The 21914-nt window shown below is 40.1% G+C and overlaps 1 protein-coding gene across 3 annotated transcripts in view; it reads right to left on the bottom strand.

The window, feature by feature from the left end:
- The window catches only part of ASB7 (ankyrin repeat and SOCS box containing 7), a 45997-nt gene that overhangs the window by 16549 nt on the left and 7534 nt on the right, over positions 1-21914 (bottom strand). For 2 of the 3 annotated variants that reach the window (XM_075006642.1, XM_075006645.1), the window contains exons 2-4: positions 19116-19219; positions 14331-14577; positions 6377-6982 (exon numbers count right to left, since the gene is read on the bottom strand). In XM_075006642.1, the coding sequence (XP_074862743.1) occupies positions 6377-6982; positions 14331-14541 (817 nt within the window). In that variant the 5' untranslated portion in view covers positions 14542-14577; positions 19116-19219. The remainder of the gene's footprint in view (positions 1-6376; positions 6983-14330; positions 14578-19115; positions 19220-21914) is intronic. The other variant, XM_075006643.1, reaches the window with a different exon arrangement.

Below are 21914 nucleotides of genomic sequence, written 5' to 3'. Positions count from 1 at the left end.
GATTTTAGTATGCAGAAGTACACATCAGAAATAACTTCTTGTTTGTAATACAATAGCTAATTTGATAGTCTTTAGTTGATATATATATGTTTTTCACCAAAAATAACTCTAGCTTCATAATGCTCACCTTTCATATTTCTTTTTTAGGTGATGATATATCAAAGAAAACTGCATTGAAAGAAATCCATGAACTAAAAAGTATTTATAAAAACAGACCTACTGAACTATTTTATAGTCTGACACTTTTCTATACGCTATACTGTATTCCAAGGACTAAGCTGCCGTTAAAGCACAGAAATAGGTATATGAAGTTTTTTTTTTCTTTTTGCACAAAGGAGTCTTCAAACTGCTGTGTTGAGATAGCAAAAATGCTGAAGACTTAAATGAACAAAAAACCTAGTTACAGTCTAAAAGCTGACTTGCTGGGTATATTTTCAAAGCATTGTTCCAGTTTTAGCCAGCCAACTCTGACTACAATGACAGTCACACTGCAATGCTGCACACAGCTTTGAAAATTTACTCCCTTTGTTTTTCTCAACTGAAAGAAGGTGGGTTATCAATTCTTCGAAAAGGTGATTTGATCTGTCTTCTACATACTACATAAAAGAAACTGAAATTGTTTGAAGAACATACTGCTCTTTGAACAGCTGTTACTAGTGAGAAGAGGAAAGTATCAAGGAACTTGTAAAATATTTTATTTATTTAATGGGGCCAATGATACAATAACTTATTCCGATAGCTCTAACACTAAGCAAAACCTAAGGTTACAAAATACAGCCCATTTATTAATGCAGGCTAACTACTAGCATGTAGTGGAAAAACAGATTTTCATAATTTTGGTAAGTTTCATGTATGTTACCACACGTGTATATACAAAAATTAATGTTGAGTTTAACCTTCCAATTAATTCCTATGTAATTAATCACAATTGAGTCACAGTTTTGGTTTTTTTTTGTTTTTGCCTAAACCCTACAAATTATAGCAAAGTGAAAAAAAAAGTAAATAGAAATCTTTCAGGGCAGTGAATTCCTACATCTTTAAATTTTCATGCATGACTACAATATTATAAATGTTTTCTAAAGCAATTTGAAATCCTTTGTTAAAACTGATGACTTGTCCTTTTGAAAATACAAAACAACTGAATAAAGGTGAAATATTAATTCAGCTAATTGCTGATTTAATGGCAACCTAGGATTCAGTTAACACGTAACTGTTACTTAACAATTCTTAGCATTCATACGATGTAAACTATGCCAGTGGATATACCAGTTCATTTAGTTGTCTCCCTCTAGTCTAGAGGTACACGCAACCTACATGGCTAGTCAAATGATCTTCTCACTGGCTAAATTTATCATCTGCATGGGGATTAAACTCAATATGAGTTCAGGGAAGATAGATTTAACTGAAATACCACATATTTGAAAGTTTAACTTAACTTGTAATTTTTCTAATGATTTTTAATCTACAATATATTCCTTGTGTTTTTACTTTAAAACTGCTTTCTCAACCTGAACTCCAGTTCAAGTTTTCTGTGATTTTTAACAGTACAAGTACATAATTATTGCTCACACTGTGTATGAAAAGTTTTTCTTTTTTAAAAAATGGTCTCAAAGTTCAAACCCATTGAATTCTACAGATGACTATGAAGAGGCTGGCCCTGATCTATATTCCTAAACCTCTGCCAGGAGATGCAGTAAGTTACCTGTCCTTTACCTGTCTCACAGGACAATTAAAGCATGCTGTTGATGGCCTCCCACAAAAGCCACAACTAGGTCAGCTGAGCTACTATGATGCTTGACAGGTAAAGTTTTGGGAAGGCGAGGGTGTAATTCATATAAGACAGTACTCATACAGCACTTTTCATCTTCAAACCAACATTAATCAATCTTCCCAGTCATCACTATTAACTAGGATGGTATCATCCATTTGCCAGACTGGGAAACCAAGGCAAAACTTCTAACGTCGTATTCCATGTTATGCTAATCTGGCCTCTAAATATACGTAAAGGAATCCTAAAAGAAAGGGAAGTTAGGTATCTGACTTCACCTTTCATTGGAAAGCACAGAAGAGAGATTTCCTCAGCAAAAGACAGATATATAAATCATCTTTCTTACAGAGCCAATTTCAAGATTGAAGATGTATTTACAGGCTTGGTCTCTTGCCCATTCTCCATTTTACAGAGGTATAGGCTCTCTGTAGCAAGTCTACTGATACCAGTGTTCTGACTCAAGTTCGGGGGAAAAAAAAAGTTTAATGCAACAAGCTCACATGAGCCAGAAAAAGCAGAAATATACTATATTTCTTCAAGAGACATAAGAATTTTCAATATGGCGGCTTATACCTAAATTGTAAAACAGATGGGTAATTGTCTAAAGAGTGTATGTAGTTCCTTGCTTTGGAAAGTACATATTAAAATACTGGCTTGGTGCCCTTCACAAATTAACTCACAATTTATAAAGCTTTCCCTCCCAGTGGTGGCTCCCATAATTAAAATAGAGACTATAATGACTGACCTAAGATATTCATTGAGTGTGCTGGAAACACATACAAAATATATTAAGCGTACTGGATTTAACAACCAAATAAAAGCTAAATATCTTGCAAGCACCAATGTAAGACTGAAACACCCTACTCCAAATGAGGCAGCAAAAACTCTAAATTGTCCACCACTAGAAATACTTTTTAGTGTTCTAACAACAGATGATGTGTTGGAGGCAAAAAGTCACATGTAGTGCCATGGTATAAGCTTTCAAAAATTCTTTACGTAACCATCTGTCTCACCTGAAGAAGAGCACTGTGTGGCTTGAAAGCTTGTGTCTGTAACCAACACAAATTGGTCTCTAGAAAGCAATGGCCTCATCCACCTGTGCCTAACATTGTGGGACTGACATGGCTACAACTACACTGCATACATGACCTAGTTGGGGATGTCTGCTACCACACAGCTTGCTGACTCTCTACATCCTTTTTCATCTATACGCAAAGGAAAGCTAGAAAAACAAAGCAAGGGGAGAGGGCACTTACAAGATACCATGCTGAAAATAAATGATGTAAGACCATTAGTGTTCAGTCGTCCATCAGCTACACGTTGAGCTTGCCCAACAATATAAAGTCAACAGCTCTTTAAAAAAGGCCCTTTGACATAAGAAATGCATACCCTGATCTCAAAACAAAAGGAAGAAATGGTACCTGATACAGGTCCAAACTTGATTCTGCCCAATTCCAAATCTAAAGCAAAAAACAATTCAAGAGGATGGCCAGGTATGTGTGGTGAGACAGCAAAACCTGAGATAGTACCACAGCTGACAGACTGAATTAAACCAGATGAATTACCCACACTGCACTATGTGACTTCATTGTCAATCAGCTCGGCTCAGTTAACAGTTCTGCCATAAAACAAGACAACCTCTTCAATACAAAGTAACACTTTGCTGGATTCTCAACAGATGGACAAACTATCAGATTAATTCTTTGACTTGGTGACCACTTTTAGACAAACAATTAACACAGTCACACTTCTAAGTTTATGTTCACCCAACTGCAGTGCTTATATACATATATCCTACAAAGTCATCTAACCAGAATTATTGCTACAAATTCAAATTTGGAGAGTTCATCCAGAACCAACTCAAAGATGGTGATAACTACTTCTGCTGCTGCTGAAGGTCACTGTTACACTATCCACCTTGCCCAAGACAGAATCAGAAGATGGCCAGGAAGATGGAGATATTTCAAATTCAGTTCCTATCTTCCACCTCTAGTCCTGCATTGTTTTCCTTTGTCTATCAACGAATCCGAGTAGCCAAAGATCTTGCAACCAATCCTACTTCCTAGTCCATTTTAAACCTTCATAATTCTAGTTTATACAGTTGCACAACGCTTGCAGCTATCCTAAAGCAGCTGATGAAGGACTGCGGCTGACGTGGGATAGATGAATGCTAGAAAAAAAGATCTCCTCCCAACCCAAGCAGACATATCAAGGTCATTCATTGTCACTCAGATGCTGCTGAAGCCAATGGGACTGGGGGTGAGGGTGGGAACAACATGAAACTCTCTCCCCAATACAACCAGATCTCTGCTAGTGTCTTTACACCCATCCCCATCCATAAGCTCCACCTCCTGTAATTCTCACCTCAGTTCCAACAAGCCTCAACCCAGTCTGGTTTAGCAGGACACACCGATATTATAACTACTTATTTTTAATGTGCACTTAGCCCCTCAGAAGAACAACGACAACAACAGTACGTAAGAGAAACTAACTTTAAATAATTATTCTACACTACTTTGAAAATGTAATTGCTATATTGGAGTTATTTTTGTATATACAAATGGAATGTCCACTCCAGATGTAACAATCTTTGTTTTTTTGATTATTTGTGCATATTTATTAACTAAGTCAACTCCACTACTTAAAACTGTAAAGACACTTTTAGAATTTCTTTGGAGTTATTTCTGACATCTATGTAAGGAAGTCATTAATGCTAAATCGTTAGAAGCTAACAGTTCCACTGCTGAGTCTGCCACCTACAAACAAGTTATATAAACTTGCAGCTTTTTGCTAAATTTTCAGAAATTAGGGACAAACTTCAAAAGATTAAAATATGCTTCAATACTACAGATAGAGGACTATAAAAAAATTAGAAGACTGTATATTTTTAGAGCCTGTTCAGATACAAATTTTGTATCTGCATTTGCATCTGTATCCACAAAAAACGAGCAGCAGATAACTGCATCAACATCCGTGGATGTGGCTATAAATTGGTTATCTTCATATCTGAAGAGTCCTAGATAAAAAATTTGTATCCGTACCTGGGGTGGGGAAAAAAACAAACAAACTATGGATATCTGCATTCATATCTGTGGAGGCAAGTACAAAACAAGACTCTATATATTTGTCCACAGAGAACTCCAACAATAAAATAGTGAGATGTGGTTTTCAAAGACAGGCAAAAAAAAAAGGAAGGTAGAATTCTATTTTGAATTAAAAAAAAAAAAGGGAACTAAAGCCCCCTTTCCCCTTGTTTTTCCTATTTCCAGCTTATGCCCATCCAAATCTGCATACAAGCTTTAGTAAAAACACAATACAAGTAAGACATACACTTAGAAGTCCAATTCTAAATGCTTATGCGACTCTTCAGTTGCTAAATTTCATCTGATCCAGTCATTAAAAATTCAGTTTCTCTCTAGTGTCTATATTGCATGTAGTGGTTTACTTTTATTGTTTAAAAATGCAACATTCAAAAGTAAGAAAAGGTTTAAGAAGCCCCATCAACTACCCTATTCTACTTTAAGATTCAAACATGCACAATTGTTTCATACTGGAAGACGATTCTGGACACACAACAAGCAGTCTAAATAATAATCCTTGTTTATACCTTGTTACCTCGCTCTGGATCATGAACATTTTCAGTGGCAACATCCTTCTTAAGGCATTTTTTAAATAGGTCACGCTATTTCTAACATCTTAAAACATCAGTTCTAGCACAATGAAATCAAAACCTTTTCAGAACTGGAAGGGCACTTCAGTAAATCTAGTGTTCCCAGAAACCAAACAGGTACTCTCTTTTAATGTGTTACACCCAGTCCTACTCACGAGGTTATCCATTTTTATCCCTTTAAACTTCTAAGTTGAAGACAAAACAGAATGCCTCTCTCATATCAGTAATACAAGCTTTATTATCCAGCATCCCTGGGGAACTGAGGATGCTGGATGATAAAACGTGCTGGTTATTTGACCTGGGCCCAGCAACCATCCCCATGGCAGCTACCACAGCCAGCCCTGGCCAGGCAACTGGCCCCGTGGCATGCTGGATAACCAAATGTGCCGGTTATCCAGGGGCCAGATAATCAGACTTCTACTGTATTAACAAAATGCTCAGAGCTGCCATTGCAACTTAGGGATTCCCCACAAGTTGCAGGAAGAAACAATGAGGGTCATGATTTTGTCCAGGGGTAGGGTAAGGGAGGAGGAGGAGAATAAAAAAAAACAAAAACAACAAAAAAACCCTAAGTGGCAGAAAAATTCCTCCTGCTCTGGTCCTAATGCCCGATGAGATAGTGAGATGCAGAGATTTTCCAGCAAAGGAGCCTATGAAGCCATGTTATGTTTTTACTTAAGGCCAGCTCTAGTAAAGCTGGAGTTTACAGCCCATGCTGATGAACACTGCCAGACTACAAATATAAATTAAACTAAGTTCATTTAAATATACTGTCCTCAGTGTTGGAGCCTTTACTGAGAAGGAGAGTAAACTTCCCCCACCATCACCCCTAAGGAACTTTCTTATGCATTTAACTAGCTGGGATTAAATGTTTTTCCTGAGGTTAAATCGAAACAAGGAGACTGACGTGCTTTGATTAACTTTTCTTACATACATACTTGTTACTTCTTGTAAGAAATCCAGACAGGGTCGGCTACTTCCAGAAATACTTATTGAAACAGCCAGTGGGGTCTGTCCTTCATAGTTCCTTGTGTTAGTGTCTGCTCCATAATTATATAACATTTGTGCACAAAGCACATCATCTCTAAGAGCAGACAGGTGTAATGGTGTCTGTCCATCTTCTAAGCGACCCAAGTTTGTATCCGCCCCTCTCTGAAGAAACATTCGGCAGTAAGAGTGATTGCTTTTGATCACAGCGTATCGTAACAGGAAACCATTTTGAATGTCAATGTTGGCATTGTGATCAAGAAGGATTTTCACACAGCTTGACCTCTCTCGGATAATGGCCAACTGAAGCGGTGTAGTACCTTTATCACTGAGCGGATCAACCTCAGCCTTGAACTCTAGCAGGAGTCGAACAAATGAGTCTCTGCCATAGTGGGCTGCTACGTGGAGGGGAGTCCAACCATCATTGCTTTTTGCATTGATAATGTCACTTCTGTATTCTGATTCCAACATCAAGCGTGCAATCCTTGCCCGGCCATGCATGGCAGCATAATGCAGAGCGGTGAAGCCTCCAATTAAGTCCTTAACTGTGGGATCAGCTAAAGTTAAAATACAAAATAAAAGGACAAGTTACACAAACCACAAAAGGCTGCTACCAAAATATATACATACATATATATTATACATATAAAAAAAAAAAAATCAAACCACAGAATGTTACTCTTCAAGAAAATCTTGAATTAGTTTGACATGCTTCAGACTACTACTTGTTTTATTAGTCTATTGTCCAGATTTTAAAAAGTATTTAGGCAATACTTTACTCAATTTAGAAATCAAAATTGCCTAAATCCTTTGCAAATGAGATTTAGACTCCTAAGTCAGTTAGTATCAGAGGAGTAGCTGTGTTAGTCTGGATCTGCAAAAGCAACGAGTGGTCCTGTGGCACCTTATAGACTAACAAATGTATGAGCATAAGCTTTTGTGGGCAAAGACCTACTTTGTCGCTTATACTCATACATTTCTGTTAGTCTGTAAGGTGCCACAGGACCCCTCATTGCTTTTGCTACGTCAGTTAGGTGTTGCAGTGTCGAGTGCAGCAATGCCTGCATACCTTTAAAATCTTGACTTAAGTTTTAAGAAAGAATTAAAATTATTTATTTCCTTTAATAAACCAATCAACAAGAAAAAGTGATGCTAATATTTATGCACAGTTCTCCTAGCACTTTTAAGCTAATTGTTCAAACTTTTGTCCACTCAGTTCCTTTCCATCTCTGTAATATCATGCTTCTTTCTCTGTTTTATTTTCCCTTGTGCTGCTCCTTGGTCTTAAAAAGAAGCATGTGTAGCAACATCTGCTGTCCCAAATTACAGATGTTTTGTGGTTTGGCAAGATGGTGTTGTTTTAGGGTGTAATACTGTATTAGGTAAAAAGTTACTCTGTGGTCTGTAGCATTTCCAAAGCATGTAAGATGTATGCTATTTCAGATCATTTTGATAAAAGTCTGTTTTTATAAGATGAAAAGTCTGTTCTGCATTTGCAGTTTACAAAAATGCAAGATTTTACAAGAATGTAAGTATCCTCTTAATGGAAGAAAAAAAATCAGAAGACATGGTAGTACTAAATTTACAAATGATTGGACAGGTTGCCCCCTCTACTCCTAGGATGGTGCAGAAATTCAGATATATATAGTTAAAATAAATTAATCAGACCAAGTTACCTATTTTCACTCCCCGCTCCTAAACAGAGTCACACTCCTTACATCCCATTATAATTTTTCACAAGTCTCTCCTTGCATGCATTTAGCATCTTACCTTTAGCCAGTTAAATAGACTCTGGAGCCTTTCCCACTATCATTCTTATCAAGCTGGCAAGGCAGGAAGATGGTCATCTCCCTCTCTGTTCACCTATGTGCATCACTTTGTAATGTGCTCAATGTCTATCAGCCTACAGTTTGAAAATCTTAGTCTACTTCTCAAACCAAGTCTCCTGGTGTGCAAGGAGAGGTGCTGTTAAGATGAAACAAAGAGCTTTAATTTGACACTACCACAGGATGCATTTCTACTGTGCAATACCTTGCCAAGCACATTGCTGCATTCTAACACTTGACTGATTACATTTTGCCTACCCATAAATACATAATATGAAAAGGACAAGGAAGGAAGGGATGCAGATGGAAGTGCGATGGAGTGACCCTTCTTCCAGAAGGTCAAAGAACAGAACATAGCTCTCTGTGGAGACTGTCAACATCTCCTCTAATTATGGCTGTTGCATGCGTTCTGCAGGAAACACACTTTCCCTCCCTCACCTCTTCCACGTACATACACGGGGCAACTGGTGCGTTCCTCCCGCTAGGCAGCCCAGGGAGCAAGGTACTAAGCCCAATCTCAAATTCCAAACTACGAAGGAGGGATACATGGAGTCTGCAATATGATATGGCAACCAGTTATGTCAACATAATGGTGGGCTAAATATACAGGGGAATCCAGTCACAGAATGGAGAAGGAAAAGTTCTGCTTTATATGAGTCTCAAATGTCCACACCTGGAATCAGTTATAAACATCACCTCACCAGAAATATTGACAAATAAGACAGAATTCAGAGGAGACCAATAAATGTGATGAAGGAGCTTGAGAGATTTTTTGGGGGGGGGGGGGAAAATTATATAAATAAATAAATAAAACAGGAAAGATTAAGAGAGCCAAATAAGTATAGCATGGCTAAGCAATTAAAAATGGAGCAGCGTAGGAACAATCCACAAAGGCTATTAAGGAACAGGAAGTGTTCTTGCCTGAGGTAAGTAAAGGGAGTCGCTCGCCATAATGAGATGAAATTAAGGACAAGTTTAGATGAAGTATCCAGGCAAAACTCCTCACAGCAAGCTGTAACAGACTGAGGACTAGCCTCCTGACAGAAGCAGGAGAAGCCTGAGAACTTGAGAAGTTTAATAATGAAACTGGACAACAATAACTGCAGGGATCAGCCCTGGATTGACAGGAAGCAACCACTATCTTTCTCAACCTGCTCTAAAATAGAGTCCGTGCTACAGTAGGATCAAAAAACAAAAAGACAGTAAGGGCTTGTCTATACTAGCCCCTTCCTTTGAAGGGGGCATGCTGATCAGCCCAATCAGAGGAGGCTAATGAGGTGCTGCAAGGCAAATACAGTACCTCATTAGCATAAGGGCTACTGCAGGAACTTCGAAGTTGCTAACTTGTAAGTGCTGACAGGTACTATAGCTGCGGGCACTTCGAAGTACCTGCCACACTTCCAAGTTCCCTTAGTCCCAAAACATTTAGGGAGTAAGCGAGCGTTGGAGTTCGGCAGGTACTTCAAAGAGCCCGCAGCTACACTGCCTGTCAGCGCTTACATGTTAGAAACTCTGAAGTTCCTGAGGCAGCCATTGTGCTAATGAGGTGCTGCATATGCATCTCAGCACTTCATTAGCGTCCTCTGATTGGGCTGATTACATGCCCTCTTCAAAGGAGTGAGTAGTGTAGACAAGCCCTAAAAGTATTAATTATCAGCTAAAAAATTTCCCAGCCAGCACTCTACACTGGAGGTGTCCAGTACGCCTCCCGTTAACCACATGTGGCAAACAGGACAACGCAGTGTGGCGAATGGAGTGCCTTCCGCCTGCTCTCCGCCCATTCTGCGCACACACCCCATCACTCTGTGGGAAAACTGTGTGCCAGCAGCTGCAGTGGCAGCTCTGGTCAAGCGTGGCTGGTGTGGCTCCAACCGTGGCCCGGAGTGGTCTCCAGCTGCAGGGCCCACGACACCTGTGCAGTTTCCAGCCGTGGACCAGGTGCGGTCTCCTGCCACAGGCCCTGGTGGTTCCAGAGTTGCGGAAACTCTGGCACATCACCAGCAGGGGTGGGTGGGTGGGTGTGCGCGCACGTGCGCACCTAGCTCTGCGGAGGGGCACAGGACAGGTTGTGGCGATCGTGAAAATCCTATTGGACACCACTGCTCTAGACCTTCTCTCAAATCACTCCCACTCCACTCTGTTTGACCATTCTGTCCAGCCAGCCATGTGCTTAAACACCTAACAGGTTGTGGTGTACAGTGATGTAATAAGTCTGTGGTATCTCTGTTTCTTTACTCACCTAGATTAGCAAGTAGCACTAACAGTGTTTTTTAATTAATGCCACCGGCTCTCAGACAAGGGCACCTTATTTCGAGTGTTTTTTCCCCCTCTACCTCCAATCCAATTCAGTTACTCCCAATTATATAAAGCCCAACCAAGGAGGAGTAAACTATGCAGGAGATACCACATGAAAAAAGTGAGAGAATCCAATCAACTTCACAAATAAGCCACACGACTGCTAAGTTTATAAAAACCAGTAAGATGGACAGCACCATATGGCAATGATATTTTAATTCCCTTTAAGATTATGGGTTTTTACAGGACCACTGGTACCAATTTTCTACTCAATTAAGAAGTCAGATCATTAAAATACAAACCCAGAAGACTGCCCATTATTATTGAGTAAGTGCTTTGCTGCCATCTTGTGGAGAAATCATTGTAAGTTACACATTGGGAGGATAAAAGAAACTTATAAAACAGGAAGTCCTGTGGCACCTTACAGACGAATAGATATTTTGGAACATAGGCTTTCGTGGATGCTCACAAATATCTATTAGTCCACAAGCTGCTACAGGACTTCTTGTTGTTTTTGAAGATACAAACTAACTCAGCTACCCCTCTGATATAAGGAACTTATACAATTTGTTACAAAAAGCTAGTTTTTTGTCCCAATTCCTACCATTGCACAATAAAAATCAACATTGTGATATTGAAGTCAAATGTGTAATCATGTTCATGTTAGGTTTCTCTCTTTGCACCACTCTCCCTAAGAACTCCCTCTGGTTATAAATTGACAGAAATTGTTTGGAGACGCCTTGTGGCATGTTTCTTATTTTCCCTCCATTCCTCCCACCCAACCCCTATCCTAAGTACCATTTAGCTCTTTTCTCTCAGAAAATTTAGTGGGACAGGGTTCTGACTCAAGATGCTGAATGCTCATCTCTCTGATTTTGTATTTTGTTCAGTGCAAGAACAAGCTCAATTAACTGACCTTGGAATCAAGGAGTTTTTGTAAAAGGCTAAAAGTAAGGAGTGCTCTATTGTCAGCAATGTGTTTTGTCTCAACTACTTTTAAGTAACTCGAAAAAAAAAGGCTTCCATGATGCAACAGAAGCCATTAGGAGTTACATTTATCAAATTTTACTTCTATTTATTCCCTCCTTCTATTTATTCCCTCCTATAGCCTCACCAGTTGCTTATCTTTGATGTTATACTCTTTAAGTACAGAGTTGATAGTTACAATTAGAGTCTTTCTTCTCTGTGAAAAAAATGTACGTTCGGAACTCAAAATTGCCAGCTTGAGGTAAAATCCTAGTGAAGACAAGCAGTTTGTAGTTTTCACACGAGTTATTAGGTCAAGTTAAAGTACCAAGAAGCCCAACCTTTAGCATGACCAACTGACTCAGTTTAGAACTACAAACTGCCTTGTGCCCACCATTCACTAGGGATTTATCTACACAGTAGCCCTAATGAAATAATTATATTGCATAAATTATTTTGAGTTAACTTTTTTCAAACTTGGTGCTCCAAACAGCACCAAAATTCCAAATAAGTGGCTATGTTGAGGTTTCTCCTACCCCCTCATGATGAGGGGTAGCGGAAATGGAACACTGTGCTTGAAATAGTGCTACTATTTCAAGGGCAGCAAGTAGCCACAGACTTGCTATTCTGTAGTACATTTGTATCCCATAATAGCAAAACTACTCTAGACCAGGGTTCGCAACCTGCAGCCCCAGAACCGAATGCAACTCTTTGAGGAGTCACTTGCGGCTCCGAGAGCAGCTCCCCAGACTCTGGAAATCGGAATTAGAGTTACCATGTGTCCGGTTAACTCTCTGTCCGGCCGGATTTTTACAAAATCTGAAAATATCCAGGATTTTGCTCCACTCCTGCAAACTCTTTCCGCAGCCCTGGAGTTTTCCAACAGTTGTGTCTGCCTTGTCTCAAGTTACAGCTGCTGGAGCATGCGGGAGCAGAGCTGTGCTGGGAGATAGTAGGAGGGCTCCCCCTTCCCTTTTTGTTTGGGGGTAATAAGATCTAAGGGGACAGGTTATGGCTGGAAGCTCAGCCCCTCCAAGCAAGCAGCATGTTTGCAGCCAGTCAGCCCAGACACTGTCACTCACTGGCAAGGTAAGCACTCACCTTGTGGGGGCTGGTTCAGATGGGAGCACAGCCCAGCAGGCAGAGTGCTTGCAACCCAGCTGTTGATGGAGCCAGCCTAGGGTTGGGAAGAAGCAGCTCCCTGGGAGGCTGCATTGCTACAGCTGCCACATGGAGCTGCCTTGGCCCGAGTGCTGTACAGTTACTGTCAAGGTTTTGAAGGGTGCTCAAATTAATTAATACTGAGATTTTTCCCAAGGTATGGACTCAGCGGAGCAGGAGAGAAGGAACAAGTTGTTCAGCCTGGATGGCAAAAGGGTGCTCACATTCACCGTGGGCTACTGGATTCTCTTCCACCTACTTTCCTGGGTCTGTGATGATGGAAGGCTCAGGGTGTGCCCACCACTGAAAGGCTTTCAGCTTCCCTTCGTGATCTGGGCTGCAGGTCCCAGCAACTAGGACGCTTCAAGAGCAAGTCTGCCATAGGCTGCTAATGGGGATCAACCAGATAAGTTTTGCAGTAACAGAGAGGTAGCCGTGTTAGTTTATAATCCAACAAAAGCGATAAGTTTTGGTTCATTCTCCCAGTATCTCTGTGAAACAGGAATTATTATTAAACTTGTTTCAGAGATGGGCAACTAAGGCTGAGAGCGCCAGGCATCACAAGTGCTGCAAACCTGTGTCTGAGAAACAAGCCTCAGCTAATTCTATTTTGCTGCCAGCCACTCTCAGTCTTGGTGTGCCATTTATGGACTTCTGCTTAAGCTGAAACAATGAAAGTCTGGAAAAAAATTCACCTCAAAATGCCTCAGCTTCTGCTCTGAGCACTAGGCCAGGGGCATGACATTTCCTAACAGGCACAGTGCAATCAGCCTCCCACCTGCGGCTTCTACAGGCTCCCCCTTTGCCCCTGCCGTTGCCAGAGGAGCACGGTACATAACTTACAGGAGATCGATACTCACTTGTGGGGCATTGGACAAGCTGGGGGAGGGACCCTGCTAATTGCAGGGACAAAAAGTGGGGCCCAACATAAAAAACTTTTACTGATCCCTGCTATAGCCTATGTTCCTAAACAGACCCCCGTTTGGATCACCGATTAATTTGTGGTAGTCATTGCCACTAGACAGGCTCCAAAATCAGTCCTGCTAGGATTCAGAAAAGGGTTAAAAATATTTACATGGATCACATTACAAATATTGTGTGTGCACTCTTCTTAAAATAGGGGTTACAAAAAGTATGGTTTGATGTTACTCTTTAAAGACTGTCTTGTTTTCAAGTGCACTGCGGCTCTTGAAGTATTGCTTTTGTAACTGAATTTAAAAACATGGCTCTTCTCACTATTTTGGTTGCAGACCCCGGTCTAGACGTGGCCTAGGATTTTACCTACAGTTTGCTACTTAAGAGTACATCCCCCTTATAGTTCAGACAAGGCCTGCAAGAGATGCAGTAGATTCTCTTGCTTTCTATCTAGCTCTTCCCTACTCACCTACTTTTATAATTGCTTATTAATTTTGATAATTTCTCCCAGGCAATTTTGAGAACTAATTAATAGAGATAAAAGGCTAGACAGTTTTCCAGCCCATTCATGGAGCCAACATCCAAAATGAGTAGTAAGGAGGAGCGGAGATAAAAACAAAACAACACTCCCAAGACACCCATGAGGAAAACGAGAAAGTCACTTCAGAAATAATCAGCTATCAATCTGGAACTGGATGAGTTCTGAATGGAACCCAAGACCTTTTATCTCTGTACAACTCACCTCCGTGTTCAAGAAATACACGAACACATCTCTCTTTTCCTCTTGCAGCAGAGAAATGAAGCAAGGTCCAGCCATTGGCATCTCTACCATTAGGAGAATAGCCCTGTTCCAACATCTTGCGCACAGTGTGAACATCCCCAGCAGCTACCGCAGCCTGAATCTGCAACTCTTCCTGTAGCTCAGGGTTCCTCCGACAGTGATGGTGTAACATCCTAGCTGAGTCTGCTTCTTACAAAGCACTAGTCACCTTTAGTCAACACAGAGCACACAAATTAGAACAGGGATTGTAAAAGAGAAGATGCAGTAAAAAAAAAAAAAAAAAAGTCAAGGACACTTGTTACAAATGATACATGTATTCTTTCAATACCCACTCACACTAAGACCTTTATAATCACAGGATCAAAGACAGACAAAGACTAGATAAGAGAAAGAGCTGGTTTTCTAATATTTTCATCCCAACAGAAAGGGCTAGTTATACAGTTCGGGATGCCATTAACACTGCACAAAGTTTTTTTATTGTAAGGACAGTGTAAGAATAAATAATCAACAATAAATTAGGCTAACAAACCAAAGTTCTTAATGACAAAACTTCACATGACTGTCAATGCCTGCAATTCTGGAGCTATAATTCCATTTTTACCTAAAGTAGAGCATATTAAGTACTTTATGCCTAGGACCCTACCAAATTCATGATCCATTTTGGTCAATTTCACCACCAAAGGATTTTAAAAAATTATTATTTTAGTTATTTAAATCTGAAATTGCAGTGTTGTAATTGTGAGCTGGGGTCCATGTTGGGGGACTGTGGTACTGCTACCATTTCTTCTGCACTGCTGACGTGGATGGCAAAGCGGTGGTGCTTTCAGACCTGGACAGCTGAGAGCATTGACTGTTGGCTGGGAGCCCAACTCTAAAGGCAGAACTGCCATGATGAATAGTACTGAAATAAGGATGGCACAGTATGGTATTGACACCCTTATATCTGTGCTGCTGTCTGCAAAGATACTTCCTCAGTCAGCAGCCACCACTCTCTGGCCTAACTCTGAAGGCAGCAATGCAGAAGTAAGGACGGCATGGTATGGTGTTTTCATGGTTACTTCTGTACTGCTGCTAGCAGGGTGCTGCCCTCAGAGCTGAGTGCCTTGCCAACAGCCACCACTCTGTGGCCACTTAGGTCTGAAGGTGGCACAGAAGTAAGAGTAGAAACACCACTGCCCACTAAAATAACTGCAGGTCCCCCTTGGGTCAGGATTCCCTCCATTTAATCTGTATAGTGTTGTGTAAAAGCACACAATTCGCCAGATTTCACAGTCCATGATGCATTTTTCATGGCTGTGAATTTGGTAGGGCCTTATTTAGGGCACTGGCAGAGAAACAAACAAGATAATCTACTAGATCTTTTTGTCCGTCCCCCCCGGGAAAAAATCATGTATAGACGTGTTACATATAAGATCTACAATTTTACATAAATGAACACATCATTTAATTAACGTGATCTTCTCATGTGACCTGCTTAACAGAATGTTAGGATGATTGTACAAATGTTTAAAAAGAGCATATAGGCATTACATTTATTCCTGATTAAGGACAGAAATCTGTTACGATTCAAAATTGTGAAATTCTTACAGTTAATTAAAAATGTAAAGAACCTTCATATTGTGAAGGTTAGATATGCAGATAACATTACAAAAGATCATGAAGACAGAACTACTGTTGGTATAACCTTCAAAATAAATTACTGAAACTCCAACGAACATATAAAACTGCCTAATTAATTTTGTAATTATCGACACTCCAGCACAGAGAGCTGAATCAAAACCATACCGCCTGTAATATTCATGAAAAGACACTGTACATCTCCGACCAGGAGCTTTGAAAGACACATAAATATTGCATTCCATGTTTCTATATGAAAGGTACAGGCATCTTTAGACCCATCTGTTAATAGCAAGGGGCAAGACAATACAATCAGATATTTATGAAGCTTTTCACAGCAGACACAGTTGGCAAGGTGTTCCTATTTTTATGCATGCTGCATAACATATCCCATAAAGAAGTAATTTTATTATGGAGGGATCAACAGAAGAAAATAAACAAGTAGCATCACAAAGGGAAAATTGAGCAACAGAAGATAACCTGGATGATGTTCAGACATGGTAAGACAGCTAGGGGAGACCTCTTTTCCAAATGAGACCCTTAAACACGTTTAAAGATTGAAACTCTCAAACAATTCTTTTTGCATTTGTTCTTTTAAAAAAATGCATTACAACGTCCCTTTAAAACAAGGTAGCCAGACTACATCATATCATCTAACAGTTTAAATAGGCCAAATTAAGTATGTTAAGTAAAGGGTGTAAAGCTGCTTATAGGTCATTCAAGAGAATTCTCTCAATTAGTGTCTTGTACTCTCTTTGGCTACCCTTTTTCTACTCTTCCCAACATACATACAGTTGAGAGAAAACTGAAAATGTCAAACATTGCTGCTCTTCCTCAATAAGGGCCTTCATAGCCATTCTTTTCTCAGTATGGTTGAGTCTGTTGCATAAAGTTATTGCTCGCGTGCATGCTGCCTACTGAACTATCTGCTGCAAGAATGTGGAAAGAGTACGCAATATGTACTCAGAAATTCCAGAGAGGTAGCCAAGTTAGTCTGTACCTTCAAAAACAACAAGAAGTCCTGTGGCACCTTATAGACTAACAGATATGTTGGAGCATAAGCTTTCATGGGCAAAGACCCTCTTCACCAGGTGCATCAGAAGTTCCAAGTAGCCACCTAGATACAGACTAGATTTAGGAATAAACACACGGTCCTATTTTGTTAGGTATCTGATTAACTGAAATTCACACAAAAGTTTATGGTTATTTGAGAGTTCTGGATGATAGAATGTTGGATATGAAGGAGTATACTGCATTAGATATTTCCTTCCCCTTTGTAAATGCACCCCTACGATACAGTATAATACGGGTTATTCAGAGGATGCCAGAGCTCAAGTATTAAAGTAATGTTTAAACTAGCTTCCATTCATGTTTTCAGGTGTTTTTAATTAACGGCATCAGTAACATAAGCTCTCCATGGTGAAGAGTTAAAAACTGTAAATTAATTTTCTATTTTATTCAACTTCTTAAAACAGCAAGACTTCCAGCATAAAGTATCTAATCCAGGGAATAAACTACCAGGGTAAGAGATGGCATGAGGGTAGAAAGCAGTTAAGATTTAAAAAAAAAAATCTGCAGAAAGAGCAGGAGTAGAATACAATTAGGAAGTGGGGCAAGAGCACATGAAAGAAGCTTCTGGATCAAACAAAAGAATGCTGGGATTTCAGGCAATTATGTTGGAAAGTCTTTCTCCTCACACCCCTATAAGGTCTCTGCCTTGTTCCCCATCTATTCTATTGTTTCCTTTTTTTCTGTCTAACTTCCCCACTTTAAAAAAAGCAGGTATGAGTAGTACATACTGTACTGTCTTTGGTTCTGGTAAAAAAGAGTAGCTATAAAAAACAGCACCTGCTTTACTCTGCTCATGAAGCATATTCAGATTTGCTTAATCTAGTGACAAAGGGCCTTCTCCACTACAGTCAGTGGTAATCTTTACGTTGATCCCAGTGGGCTTTGGATCAGGTTTCAAGCCATTTCCTCCCCAACCCCTTTTAAACTCCACTAAGCACATCAAATCCAAGTCACCTCCCGGACAGAGGGAGACAGATGGATTCTGCCCTGGATAAGAGATCAACATTACTGCTAATGAAGATTGAACTACAGGGCCAAACTCTAACCATTCTTAAACTTGTGCAAGTCTACCAAAGTCATGGGGGTTATAAACATAACTGAAGGGAGAAACAGACTAGAAAAACGTTGAGTGGTGATACGTATGAGCCGGGGAAACAAATACAACTTCGCTCTCTGATCAGAGTTTGGGAAAAAAAGGATATTTTTCCCCTCAAAATGAGGGCTATGTTATGGAAATCACCAAAACAGCAACACAAATAACCCCTTCTATAAGCATCTGTTTGCACAGGGGTGGCACTTTTAGGACATACTATCCCAAGATACATGAGTACCATGTTAGTCACTCAAACAGTATAGAGACAAGTACTTAGGCAGAAAAAGGGAGGAAAGAAATGAGAATCTTTCTTCAGAGAATCAACACTGAGTTTCCAAATATATAAAGGCAGCTTGATAAGAAGTAGAGATCTTTATCATATTGCTGGAGTCTCAGCTGGTGGGAATATTTGTAATGCAATGTTATAAAAAGATGGCATTGGCCCGCATGCCATCTGAAGCCAATGGGTATTATTCAGATTAGCTAGACCAAACACATATAGCGCAGAAAGACAAATTAAACCACTGGCAGCTTCTTTGACCACTTGTATAACTTTTACATTTACATTTCACCTCCTCAACCAATGCCGAAACTCAAATTATTTTACAATAATTAACATTTTGAGCTGTATACACATACCGTTTTAAACTATTTTCATTTTAACTTCAAAAGTTTTTTAAAAATCCTTGACTAGGCCTTCAAACTTTGAAGTATGAGGGAGAGTTAGTGAAAGCCTTGAGCAACCTTATACTTTATACTTGCAAATACAGTCAAGTTTTATTTGCATATAATTTTACATAGCTTGATTGCCACATATTGTAAAAGCAGCAAGAAAGGGACATGACATGTACCTGGAAATTCCCACTTGCCATGATTTGTACAGCATCATACAAACAGAAGACAAAACAAGTTAGTTGATTTGTAACTAAAGCATGAATAAATTCAATCCTTTCCTGAAATATTACCTTACAGGAAGCTGTCGCTGTTTTTGATGTATATTCTACTCTTCATTGTCCTCATAATACATAATCTTTTGTGCCCGTATAATATTTCAAACAAGCTGCTACCCCTTCAAAAGAATAATATATTCTTGTTAGATACATAGATTAAACAGAAAGCATCTGTCTACTTTTATATTGCACCGGTTTTAGCCTCATGTCCTCATAATACTCTTGTGCTACATGGGGTACAAAGTGTCTTGTCAGTTCATATAAAATGCTATGACAGGCTGGCAATTCCTCAGGTGGGAGTTCAGTTTGATTTACCATCAGCTAGTCTTCCAGGATATCTTACTCCAGATGGAGGGGAAGAAAAACAGAATTTTTTGAAGTAGGTCTATAGCAGATTTCTCCATTTCCCACAGTAAACTGAAGAGTGAAAAACTAAAAGCTGAGTTCTCTTCTGATGAATCAATAGGGGGAAGAAAGAATACTCCTCACCACAAGCTGTGGAATATGAGTGGATACAAATCCATCCAAAAGGCTACAGCAGACTCTACTGCCAAATTCCCAGGCACGCACCCAAAAGGGATGCAGAGTGTGAAAACAACGGTAGGACAAGTTTAGATTTTCCCTACTAGCAACCACTGTCACCCACTACAAATTAGTTTTTAAATGCTAGGAGTTAAGTGACAACCATTCTTTCTAGGTACAATATCTGTAACTTCTATCTCACTTGCACTCCCAAGATTCATTTTGTACTAGTCAGCAGCCTCACATGCCCATTATTTAATATGATTCAGTACACAGGTACTCTATCAATGCTTTGTCTGACCGGAAACTTTGCAACACAAAAATCCCTGGTATCATAACTAAGCTGGGGCTTTGCCTCTTCTTTTTATTAAACAAACCCAAAACAACTTCTGAAAGTGTTACAGGATCAATAGTCTCACTAAAAGGGCTATTCGTTTGACTTGGACTTCATCCAGGACTGCTCTGATTCCTTTGTTCCTAAGTTCTCAGCCTAACCGCTCCTGCCCCCACTTGATCATCAGCTGTTTGCATCCCCCACAATATCTTGTCAGTCTGCCTTTCTGAGGCTTTCAGTCATTAGGCACTGATGATACCTAATCTTCTCTCCACACCTTCCTCTTTTCTCCTCCATTGTTATAGCTGTGAATTCCCTCCATTCGCTGCCACTGACTTTTTTGTTTCTCTTTCCCATCTTAAGATCCACCTTGCCACATCCAACTCTGGCTCATCCCTACCATCCACCTTCTCCTCTCCTGTTCTCCTATTGTGGATCATCTCTGGTGAAAATTCTGGAACAAGACAATAAATTCCCTCTCTTCCCTTTCAGTTCTGCCATCTTTCTAACTAAACCACATTGCTTCTCCAACCCAGTAAATCCCATGCCCACAATACTAGACATCTCTTATTTACCCAAACCCTCACTTTCTCCTGCCTTCGTTTCTCTCTCAAAAATTTCTTCCAAGGGAAAGTTTACGAAGTATATGACCTCTCTCACCTACTCATCTTGCCTTCATTTCTCCTCCTCCAACGCTCTTCTCTTTCTTTGACGCAGGTTCAGAAGTTTCTCATCTGCTCACTTGCCCCAGTGACCACATCCTCTCTCCTGATCACCCCCATACCCACTCTCACTCTTCTCTGACCTCTCATTCTTCTCTGGCTGCTTTCCTTTACAAGAAAAGTATGCTTTAGTCTTTTGCACCCCCCAAAAAAACCAACCCTTTGTCTAATCTCTTTAAACACTCTGCCTACAAATTGCTGATTGGTGTTCCTTTCCTCCAGTTCCATACCAGGCTCTCTCCAATCCAGTGTCTACCTCTTGCACTTCAGTGAAACCTCTCGTGCCAAAGTATCATCCTCGTAATACAGTCAGCCATTTGTGACACCATTGACCATGATCCTCCTCTTGAAATGTTATCCTTCCTTGACTTCTGTGACTGCCATTTTCTGGTTCTTTTCTTAGCTCTGTAATCTCTCCTTCAGCATGTCCTCCAAAGAATACCCCTTATCTCCCATTTCTGTAATAGCTCCACTGGGCTCCTTAGAGCCCCCTTCCCTCCTCCCTCTACACTTTCTCTCACTGGTTAACCTCATCCAAAAACATTAACTCAACCACTCAAAGGTCAACCTTTCAACTCCAAACCTGTCTTTCAGTACAAACTAAAATCTAGGCCTGTCTCTCTGACATCTCTTGTTGATGTCTAACAATCAGCTCCAGCTCAACATAACAAACACAGAGCTCTTAATTTTATTCTCAAAGTCTTCCCTATTACCTCCCTTTCTCAAGTCACTGCATATAGCACCAACATCCAGCCCATCATTTGGGCCTGAAACCTGGGAGTCATTTTCAACTCTGGCCTCTCTTCAAGCCCTAACATCCAAGCTATGTCTAAATCTTGCAAATTCCTTCTGCATGACATTGCTAACACATGGCCTTCCCTAGCCATCTACATAGCTGAAATACTTGTCCAGGCTCTCATCTACCTTACATCTCAATTACTGCACCATACTTCTCTCAAGCCTAAACATATGCAACATTGCTTGCTCTTATCCATTCAGAATGCTGGAAAGATCATTTCCCTAATCACAATGACACAACTACCTTTGCTTCCTTCCACTGACTTCCATTTCTCTTTCCCATCAAACATAAAAGCTACTTGTCTTCATTTTCAAGGTCCCTCACAGCCTATCCCCATTCTATCTACCATTTCCTATTCATTACCAAGATGTTGGCTCCCCTCTCCAACTGATACATGATGCCAATCCCCATCACCCACTTTTTACATTTCCAAAAAA

This window comes from Carettochelys insculpta, chromosome 12, assembly GCF_033958435.1.
Source record: "Carettochelys insculpta isolate YL-2023 chromosome 12, ASM3395843v1, whole genome shotgun sequence".
Classification (NCBI taxonomy): domain Eukaryota; kingdom Metazoa; phylum Chordata; order Testudines; family Carettochelyidae; genus Carettochelys; species Carettochelys insculpta.
Note: the sequence above shows the minus strand (reverse complement) of the source record. Positions and strands in the feature narration are given on the sequence as shown.